General features: G+C 39.2%; 2 protein-coding genes across 2 annotated transcripts; both read right to left on the bottom strand.

Moving 5' to 3' along the window:
• Positions 1-1,544: 1,544 nt before the first annotated feature.
• Positions 1,545-5,497, bottom strand: klhl41a (kelch-like family member 41a). Its single transcript, XM_042495247.1, has 6 exons — positions 4,311-5,497; positions 4,057-4,214; positions 3,822-3,929; positions 3,456-3,641; positions 2,412-2,558; positions 1,545-2,291 (listed from the first exon to the last, which is right to left on the bottom strand). Exons 1-6 carry the CDS (start codon positions 5,394-5,396, stop codon positions 2,180-2,182), a joined length of 1,797 nt encoding a protein of 598 aa, XP_042351181.1. The 5' UTR covers positions 5,397-5,497; the 3' UTR covers positions 1,545-2,179.
• A 124-nt stretch (positions 5,498-5,621) lies between these two features.
• Positions 5,622-11,101, bottom strand: bbs5 (Bardet-Biedl syndrome 5). Its single transcript, XM_042495248.1, has 12 exons — positions 10,907-11,101; positions 10,511-10,593; positions 10,353-10,418; positions 9,731-9,780; positions 8,845-8,972; positions 8,609-8,744; positions 8,159-8,254; positions 7,578-7,640; positions 7,330-7,464; positions 6,976-7,059; positions 6,739-6,762; positions 5,622-6,647 (listed from the first exon to the last, which is right to left on the bottom strand). Exons 1-12 carry the CDS (start codon positions 10,966-10,968, stop codon positions 6,546-6,548), a joined length of 1,029 nt encoding a protein of 342 aa, XP_042351182.1. The 5' UTR covers positions 10,969-11,101; the 3' UTR covers positions 5,622-6,545.
• Between the last annotated feature and the right edge of the window lie 173 nt (positions 11,102-11,274).

Raw genomic sequence — 11,274 nt, 5'->3', positions numbered from 1 at the left:
TTAACCGAATGACCTATTAGAGCGCCCAGTATCATTTACCAGGACTTACACACGCCTGTTATCTAATCGACACAAGCTCTTTCTCTCTCCCTCCCTCGGCCACTCACCACACACACACACACACACACACACACCACACACACACACACACACACACACACACACACTGTCCTCTTGACTTGACTTAAACATCTTATTAAGTTACTCAACCGCCCACTCAAATGCACAACCGGATTTGATAGTGAAAAAAATAGCGTTCATTCACAAACGTCTGAAGACATTAAGTTTTACATCCGCGACTTGCACGCTGTATGTGCTTGAGACACACACTTTCCACATTTCCTTGTCGTTTAATAGCCCAAATGTTCATTATAGACCCAAAAGACAGCAACAAGACAACTCAGTACCAATGACTATAAACTTCGCACCTGACACGTGCATCTATTGAGGAAGGCCGCTGTCCGTGGTGCTGATTTCCTCAATAAACAATAACTCCAGCGGAGTGACACATGCAGCTTAATCGAGGCAAGCAAGACACAAAAGAAATATAACCACAGCAAAAATAACACGCATAGGTTAACAGGCAGTTCAGTAACCAGTAACCAGTGAAATAACCAGAAAAAGTGTGCATTTTACTCACCCTATTTGAAGAGGAACGCCATTCTCCTGTCTTTCAGGGTGGCAAAGTGGTCAATAAACCAGAGGCCTCATCATGTCCTCTGGATGCTTGTTCTTGGCGCGCAAGATACAAGGCTGCAACAACAAGTCTCATCTTCTTCTTGCCGAGTCCAGAGCCTCATCAATCCTGACGCGCCCAAAAAACTTTAATTTCACACCACAGTCAATGTGACTTTTTGATTTTGCGTGCCTCTCTATTCCCCGGGAATCCTGTGGTGACCCAAGGACTGTTCAGTGAGCAGGAATCCTTATCGGAGATAAGACGGGGCCAGCAAAATAACCGCTGAAGTTTAGCTACCAGCTAGCCACTCGGTGCGGACGCAATTATCATCTTTGAAAGTCCGGAAACTTTTCTTCATCTCTGTACGCAGCTCTAGTTTCGGCGTTGGCTTGTCGTAAGATTTTATCTTAAATTGTTGCTGTAGAGGTAGTTTAGTAAAATTGTTTTTTTTTTACTAAATACTCCAAAATTTCCACCCTCCATAACTGCACTTGCTAATTTTGCTAACGAGATGTCAACACAAACTTGCTAATCTCCTGTTATTTTATTCAGTGGCTTGATGATGACGATACTATGATTTGATTGGTGTGAGGCCAAAGGTGGGCGGCTTCCCTTGACACAGTCCTGGCTAATCACAGGTGAGCAGTGTCATGAGGGCAGCCTCACCTGATTGGTTAATTATTCTTCTTTGTTTTTCACCATAGAAACCCTGCTTGGCCTCCTTGCGGACAACAGTGTGCAGTACCGTATTTCACCACTCATTCGCCACGCAACATGTAGAGGGGCGCTGTTTTACACATGGTAAAAATAATTAGAAGAGACAAATAAGGAAGAGATGACAGTGATACAACACAGAAGAATGACCTAAACTGTTAAAAGGAGTGTTTTTATTCAATGACAGCTGTAGTCTTGAAAAAAGAGAGGAAGCATGGTTTCCCTAGGCCTCCGGTAGAAAAGGCCACTGCTTTTCACAGTAGCTAAAGTTAGAAACTGTTGTTGTAGTGATTCCCCACCTTCAATGAGGTGCAGAAGCGCCAAGAGCATACATGTAGAAGACCTGGAAACAATGACCAATCAGAGCAGACTGGCCCTTCCTGGGGTGACTTAAAGAGACAGGCGCTAAAACTGGGAGTTTCAGACCAGAGGGTGAATGCAGATATATTCATGCTGACAGTATGAGAAAAAATAATGCATTTTTTGAACATAAAAGCATGTAAACATGTTATAATAGAAAATTCAAAATATAAATATGAACTTGAAAATGGGAATAACACAGGACCTTTAATAAATGGAAGTGATGCATTTTAAGATCAGATTCAACAAAGGCTGGTCCAAATGACAAAAAATACACCAATTAAAATCATGACACATTTTATTAAAACACTCACAAAACAGGCAAAGGTGTCTGATATTTTAAAATGCTACATGAAAACAAAGAGCCACTAAATAAGAGCATGTACATACTATCATTGCCTGCAGCAGTAAAGTTGTGTTTCTGGACTACAGTTTGGGCATTCTGGCTGAGTTAAGATGCATGGACACACAGGAGGCTCCAGCCGCATAACGCATCTCTCTGATCATACCAGTCCACTGTTTCTTGTCATCTTCATACCTGGTGAGACAGATGAAACATGTCACTATAATGCACTGTTGAGAGTACGAGAAGAGCTTTTGATGTGAAAGAAAAAGACACTATTTGCCACGTTCTAAAATGCACACAATCAACACATACTGCCAGATGTCGATGATTTCAGTGGGAGCACACTCTTTGTTCTCGTTCTCCACCATGGCAAAGCCTCCAACAGCATACAGCTGCCCTCCACAGCTCACCAGGTTCACTGAGCTCCTCTCCTGGGGAAACTCTGTGAAGGGTGACCACCTGCAACAAGATGCACTCAGCTGTATTAATATGATATCGCCTTTTTTTCTGGTCCTTAAAAAAATCATAAAAAGATCCTTGACTTGAAAAAAAAAGAAATCCAATTAAAAGAATATGACATAAGATCCTGCATATCTCTCACTTAACTAGAATAAATTATGTTCTTTCTCTTATTTGTGTTTTTTCTTTTTTTTTCCCCCTGAATGCTGTCTTCTTGTAAATCCTTCAAACAAAGCCATCTGAGGTTGAAAAAACTCTTTGGTTTAACTGCTCACAACAAAAATTAGTGCCACTTAATTTTAGAGGAAACAGAACATGATTTTGCTTTAACTTATCAGTTTGAAATGTATGTTTATTGCACAAGATAATGGCTTTAATATAATGACACCATCGGCATTTCGACTGGTTCCCTATGTGCTCACAACACTGTCGACCACATACGATCTACTGTGAAAATGAAGGCTTGATTTACGGCACAAAGGAAGTGTGTGAAACTTTGAGCAACAAAAACAGCTTTTTTTCCTGTTTGTTTGGGGTTTTTTTGCAGTTACTATCCCCAGTAGAGGAAAAAGTGAATGGTGCAACAGCCAAAGTTACTGTGAAAACTGTGGTGCCTGCTCAGCTCTGAGGAAAAAAGAAAGCAATCTGGTTGTTTTTGCGACAGTGGTGCTGCACTTGGAAATGCCAGGGGCAAAGATTTTGAAAAGTTGTCAGCTTTTACTTTAAAGTATCTTAATATAGAGAAAAGTCCCAACATTTGACCAAATCTTAGTTCTCCTTTTTTTAAAAACTTGGACTGGACATAAAAAATAAATATTGGAATCAGAAAATAATAAAAATCAGCCATGTACAACACTTTGAGGAGCCTATGGAACTGGTAATAATAAAAGCATGTACTTGTTGGTCCCAAAGTCATAAGCTTCACATGCAGCTGTGAGCCCGTCCTCATTGACTCCTCCAGCGACAACAATCTTCCCGTTGTGGATAACAGCCCCAAACATGGATCTGGGTGTCTTCATTGAAGCCACCTCCTTCCACTCCGACCTCTTGTGGTTGTATGCAAACATCTTATTGGTCACTTTACTTTATAGATGAGACAAAAGTGATTTGAGAGAAGGGTTAAAGGGGAAATACAGCCATTTTCAAAATTCATACATTACATTACAATATACTAGAATTCTTTATTTAGGTGGTGTTCCCCTTTGATGCCATGTGAAAATCATATTTTGACTTATATAAAATGTTTTAGCTTTGCAGTCTTACTTGTCATCTGTTTTTCCTCCAATGCAGTACACCAAGCCGTTCTCAGAGACCACACTGTGGCCGTGGATGCTCATGGGCGACTTTTTTGTTTGAGTCCACTTCATTTTTCTAAAAATAAATCAATAAATAAAAAATGTAAAAAAAAAAGGTTAGATAAAGTAACAGAAAATGTGCTCAGCATTAAATACATGTAAATGTTTTGATGATATCCAACAGGCGGTTATAATGAACTTACTCTGTGTCATAGCACATTACAGTGTCATGAGACTCATTGGACTGTAAATCTTTTCCTGCGACAGCAAATAGAAGATTGTCACATTCCCCGACAGCAAACAAGCACCTGGGGGACGGCATGGGTGGCAGAGCCATCCATTCAGCAGTGAGAGTGTCAAACTGAAAGACACATTTTCAAGTTACTTTGATAAATCAAATATGGGAATTACTTTTGATGTTTTCAGTACATCTACAATGTAAACTGCATTTTTATACCTGGTAGAAGTAACACTGCAGAGGGTTTTCTTTGTCCTCTTCATCTACAAACAGTCCTCCCAACACATACAGGTTGTTCTTCTTTGATACCACACTGACATGGTTTCGGGGGATCTGCTCCGTCATCGCAGCGAGCGAACATTCGTTCTCCTGGGCGTCATAGGCCACGGCAGCATTGTCATTGATCATCAGAATCACGTCTTTGGCGTACATGCCAATTCTGCGGTTATCATTCAGATAGCCGGGCAACTTTCCCTCCTCTCCTTCCTCTTCATCTTGTCCCTTCTTCTTCTCTGGCAGCTTCCCTGCAAAAGCGTCCTTTATGACTTTGATTTTTTTGAGAATCTCAGGGTTGCTCTTAATGATGTCATCCTTCTCCACCTTCTCCTTGAAGTACTTCTCTGGGATTAAACGGAAGCGAATGCAATCAAAGGCTTCCTCTAAGGATTTCATGCGCTTCTCTTTGTCTTTCCTGATCCACCTCATGAGGGTCTCAAACACTACCTCTTCTTTTTCTACATTCAAAGCATCCGCTCCAATAATGGCAAAGAGTTCAGGTGGAGCAAGCTCTAAGAAGTCCTCATCCTTGGCTATGGTCTCAAACCGATCTGCGATGTGATCTCGGGCTGCCATTGCCAGTCTGACACAGTTCAGCATCAGTCCCAGTCTGTAGATGGCGAGGCAGTTTTTCTTTGACAGCTGCTTCTGGAGATAATTCACACAAACTGTGAACACTGATGGGATCTGGAAACGGTTGGCAGCAGCCAAAATGTCCTGCACGTTGTTGTCGTTGATGTCGATCTCAGCTGAGTACATGTAATTTACAATCACTTCCATGACATTGGGGTCCAGGTTCTCCAGAACAACCTCCATTTGACCCTTTTCTTTGCCATCTGCGGAGAAGTACAGCTCCCGGAAATAAGGACTACAAGCTGCCAGAATGAGCTGATGGCAGGGGATGCTCCTGTCTCCAACCTTTAGGACACAGTCGATTAGCTTATTCTCATTCAGGAGCTCTTTGAGTCCGTCCTGCAGCAGAGTGCTCTGAAACAGACGGAGGTCTTCCCTCATGCTTTGGGGATCCATTCTTTCAGGACAGGAAGTGGCTGGAAGTGATCACAACAAACTGTCCTGGCTGCTGAAGACAGAGAACTATGGGCAGCCAGGTCTGAAGCCACTTCAATATAACCGTGCCCCCTCTAAATATAGCCAACCAGCCCATCCATGAAGAATTCAGGTTGGCCAAATCGGAGAGCTCACACAGCTGTCATGGAGTAAAAACAACTGTGAAATCCTGTCACCCCGGTGATTAGCGACAACATTGTTGTATGGTCTCACAGAAATAACCTATGACCTTTTGATTTCATATCTTATTGGGTGAAATGTATTCTTTCACAAGAAAACACTCAACAGATTGGCAGGAGTATTTGTTCCAGCACTTACTGTGTTCACAGATATTGCTGGCATTTACTACAACCCTGTGTATTCTAGAAACATCTACGTGTGGAGTGAGTCACCATTCACTGACAGTAATGGCCACTTCACAACAGCGTGATTCAGTATTTGTGGGTGACACATCCACAGGGGAGTTATCTAACAAGACAGGGGTCAGTGAACAGCTGCTACCACCGGAGGTGACAGTTTGTCCTCTTCTCAGATTTTTAAAATACTTCAGCACCGTATGCCGTTTATTTAGCCCGAGATCACTGTGTTCTTTCCAAATACAAATTAATAGTTTGCCAGATACATTACAAACCTAAAGCATTTATCCTACTGACATGTTTAAAAGTACTCTCCAATATTTATTTAAATACATTTAACTTTTAACAATATAAACCGTATTATATTTTACATTCTAGTCATTACAAGAAAATACACAAATATCCTCACAATATCATATAAACGTTACAACTCTGAAGCTTAATTAAATAAATATGTTTCATATTATTTTAGTAAAAAGCACGCTAAAAAGGGCGTTGCCCGAAATGAGGTTTCTTTAAAAGTGGAAACCGGACTTCTTTCACTTCTTTCTTTTAAGAAAAGTCCAGTTGTCACTTTAATAGAAACCTCGGATTACCATGACTTGGACGACTGAGAACCTACACAGACACTCAGATTGGCATGTTGTCCTATTCTTTCTTTTTCTGATTTTCTACAGCACGGATCCAACACTCAGTCTTACAAGTCTACTCAGGAGTTAAGCGTGTTGTGTCTTATCTATTATTTCATACTATTTCAGCCCATGACTTCCCACAGTCCTTGAAGAGTGAAACCGTCCTTCAGCTTTTCAACGGCGAGGCCCAGCTCCTCTGAGAAAACTGGCTCACGGTCTTGTTGCTTTGGAACAAATGAAGATAATTATGACACAACATACTATACAACATATTTTACAATTATAGCTTGAGATAAATTAATTGTGAGACTTTACCTTATTTCCATCAGCAAAGTAAGCCTGTGGGCAAGCAACACACACAATTCACATTAGAAATGAACACATGTTGTCTGTGATAATAGGTTATTGTTGTCTGACGAGTACCTCCCCTTACAAACATGAGCACTAGGCAACGTAAAGTCATGTTTGTTCATTCATGGCATTAGCTTGCAGCTATTCTGAGAGTCTGAAGTTAAACCACTGACTCACTGAGGAGTGATGAGTGCAACTCACAGTGAAAGCGTCGGTCTGCTCATCAGGTTCAATTTCAACGTCATCAGGAGGCTGTTCCACCGTCAGTTCTTCCAGCGGCTGGGGCTGAAATCAATGTTAGGACAAACAGCGCTATGACAACAAGATCAGCTGAGCTGGTGTAAAGGGCTGGCTACAGTGAAGTACTCAAAACAATCACAGAAGTGTGGATAAAAAGAATAAGCTTTGAAAAGGACACAATAATTCGAAAACAGGCATGTAGAATATTTTCAAGTTGTTTTCAGTTTCAACAGTTAAACATTTCTGAAATGTTTCAATATTTTACTGCTGAGGTGTTCAGTGTCATTTAGTCTATTAATGTGCACAACTGCTCACCTTTTCTTCCATTTCATATTCCACTCCAAAGATGGGGTTGGCTGAGTACACCTTATGCAATGAGTTGATTTCCTTAAGTGCATCTTGAAGCTTATCCACAGGGTCAATCTTAAACCCGAGCACATAGCCCCCGCTCTAAAAACACAAGTATTTGTTTGTAACACGCACTCATAATACAAGTATTAAATCATTATTGTGCAATCAGTTCAGGTGAATGTGACTCAAACTGCAGAAGAAAAACATTTTACCTGGCGTGAACTTTCTATCACCAAAGCCAAGCCGAACTTTGAGTCTCTTATTCTAATGGACCACTTTGATAGAAAAAGATAAAAATAAATAAATAAACATATTAACCTATATTAAATACACAATCTCAAACTGAAAGAGAAACAATACATGATTTTACAATTGCGGCAATGTCATTGGTAGCAGCTCACGTGCAAGGATACAGTGGTGTCTTTTTATGAATAAAGTGAAATTACCTCTATTATAAACCCCCACCGGTTACAACAAAATGAACTGTAGCGGCAAAGTGCTGCTGAGATGAGTCACTAACACATTTATCAGTACACAAACCTTCTTAATCTTAAGCACATAACAGATGGTGTGTGTGTGTTTGTGAAAATGTTTTTATAGTTTGTGAGGACAAATTTCAAAACATTTTGAACCACAAATAAAAATACAAATTTGGAAAGTCCCATTTAATAGAACCAATAAAAAAAAATGTATTGGCAACACATAGCTGTATGTTCATTTTGCCAGTTTCCTTGACAAGTCAGGTGAGAAGTGAGGTCTGGATAGAAAATGTTTCTTAGTGTTATGTACTTACAATCTGAAGATAAGGAATGCTGACATTAAAGCTCTCGTTCATGTTGGCATGCCACACAATCCGAACATTGGTGATAAAGAAGGTTCCAAGGTTTCCCTGAAAGGAATACAATGAACTTAGTTAATCAGATTGTAAACATATAATCGCGTACAATTTAAAAATTAACCTCCCTGTGTTAGATGTTCACTCTTAACAATGTATTTGAAGGAGTATAACTACTTGTTACATTGTTAACTAACATTTCATAGAACTATACTGCTCATTAAAAACACAAAGACAATAGAAAGTACCCATGCCTTACATTAAAGCTGTGCAATGCAACATTTAACTACGTAGAGCTAGTTGATGTCCCTGTTTCTCTGGGACATTCAAGTTGGTACATTAAGTTAACTGAAATACAGAAAAATTAGGAAATTCATTTTGACGAGACAAATTTGAAGGTACCCGTACCTGATCACTGGACAAATTCCACACTCCATTAATCTTATCATACACTTGCTCCCGTGGCAAGAGTCTCAGCTGCTTATTTTGAATGAGAGCGGCTCGCAATTTCAGGTCCCTGTACATTTTAGATGTCTCATAGGCCCTGGAACAAAACAAAACATTTCAAAAAAATATTTGGAAAGACTTTCATTTTATGAAGAACATAATCATAGAATTGAACACTTCCTCTGCGTTATTTTTACCTGTGGACAGCAATGACAGAAGTAAAGAGCCGTGGACTTCCTGGAACCACATTTGTGAAAATGAACTCAAATCTTGTGTTGTTAGACTTTGTCAGGATGTAGAGTGCTTCAGTCTGGCCTCTCAATTTCTGTAAAATAGCATTCAATTAAAAATCGATCTTTTTTATCTGTCACTGTCACTTTTACTAAGTTTTTGCAGTTCTTACATACACGGAAATAGAACAACAAAGATAACAAAGCTGGACAAGGTAAACAAACATTTCAAAGGTTGCTTTATATGCATGAGGAAGGTGGATGTGATGGTATGTTAATAGTGTGCTCAAATTTATATGGAAAGTGGTGACATTAACATGTGTATTTAAACCAAAAATGTATCTAATTTACAGGTAAAGTAGATGTTTAGAATTGCAGGGTCAAAGCAGTGTTGCCATTTGAGGGTTTTCCCTTGCACTGATTAGACCGAAACTTTTTTCAGTTTAAATTTGGTAAATAAAATGATGCAAACTTTTTGAGACAGACTTTGAGGCAATCAAATATTTGTTCAGTGCCTATAATATAAACAGTGTATGTGATGTGAGTAGAAAGATTGTAAACAAATAATCTGGACTTGGAAAAATAAGATAATAATAAAATAAAAATAATAAAAGTGACTAAGAAGTTTTAAAGCACAGATGGACAGTGATATGAACCTATTTAATGTGTTCAGTGTTCCTTATGACCTGTTTATGTGTTTGTTTTATTAACTGTTTGTCCGCTTTTTATTATGTTGTCTTCTGTTTCTGGTAGGCCAAAAACAAATTACCACCCAGGTGGAAAATATATTCTATTTTATTCTTTTCTATTCTATACAAAATTATAGTTATAAATAAAATAAAGCTTTACTTACTGAGTTAGCTGCCCTTGTTGTGATGTTAATGATGGAGTTATAACCCACAGCTGAAAAACAAAACAAAAACACAAATAAACAAAAAAAAAAATCAAACAATTCTGTTAAAGCTGGCAAGATTTTTTCATATGGTTTGACACTTGGCTACTTCTTGACTCCACAGTTTGTTGGCATATCATTGCAGCCTCAAGACATTAAACACACTCAGATTTCTGATATGATATATGTCAATGGTTAGTTTCTTATATTGTCTATCAACATGCTTTTCATAGTTATCTTAAAGCACTCAGTATTGCTTGTAGTGCTCATTCATTAAAACAGTTTGAAATAAACAAGATACCAAAAATAATTAAATGAAGACATCGACTATTATTCTGAATTTGGTAGCAATGGTCATTCACAAGATCTATAGATTTAATTTAGGTTCAAGCAAAAAGGAAAACTACATGGAGGGTGCACAGGGAAGTCTCTGAACCAACAGTAACACGTGTTTTAATAATTTATAGATGTCCCTATAATACAATCCATTAAGGTGATTTAATGCCATACATCTCCAAAAGAGGGCAGAAATACGTCAAACAATACAATAAACACGTGCATATGTTTACGAAGGAGTACTCACATAAATTGACTCTTGGCAAGGCCAAAGAGTGCCAAATTATTCTCAGGTTTGTCACCAACAGCCGACCTACAGAAAAAGTGGACATCATCACCACATATTAGGTGACCAGCACACACATGATTAGCCAGATAGCTTTCACCACCAAGGTAGCAAACTACCTCTGTCTCCATTGTTTCCCTTCGTGTCTTCTATGGAGTCCAGACAGTCTATTAGTGCTTCTCCTGGACGAGTTTTCATCTGCCTGTGCACGGGATGGATTGACAGGTTGATCAGTGATAGGCTAGTTCTGGCACTGAGGCTTAGCTAAATGTATCACGGCTGTTCGCAGTAATGCTAGTATTCAGCTAACGTTGTTCTATGACACCTATACACTAGAACAGATGTTGAATAAAGCTACAGTGAAACGTTTTCCTTGCACGACAGATTATAGAGTTTAACAAAATTATCATGGAGTTCATCTGACCTTACTTTTGGTTAGCCAATTAGCGTAACCGATGCTAGCTAGTTTGTACGGTGATGAAATAAAATCAAATTGTTTCAGTTCAGTAACTTACTGTGCTGTTATGTCGAATCTAACGTCTCTGTCCTCCCAGAGAGCATCTAAAACAGATGCCATGATTGCAGGTTATTGTCTCCTCGGCTTACTTTAGTAACGTTTACGAGCAAACTACCTTTGCTTTAGCAGCTAATGCTAACGTCAGAATGGCTAATCTGAACGAACCTCTCGAGCGTCATAATCACCGTGGCAACAGACGGCAAGCAAAGAGGACAATATTGTCGACCTGTTCCCAGTCTCACAAGCTGTCGCAACCATAGTATATAAAGACATATATCATTATATGAAGGGTATATAAATATATTTATATCTTTATATACAGTCAATGCGCGCAACCTGTATATACTACAAGCTAGTATTATGTCT

This window comes from Plectropomus leopardus, chromosome 10 (genome assembly GCF_008729295.1).
Source record: "Plectropomus leopardus isolate mb chromosome 10, YSFRI_Pleo_2.0, whole genome shotgun sequence".
NCBI lineage: Eukaryota > Metazoa > Chordata > Actinopteri > Perciformes > Serranidae > Plectropomus > Plectropomus leopardus.
The sequence above is the reverse complement of the archived record's forward strand: the minus strand, read 5'-3'. Positions and strand labels throughout refer to the sequence as shown.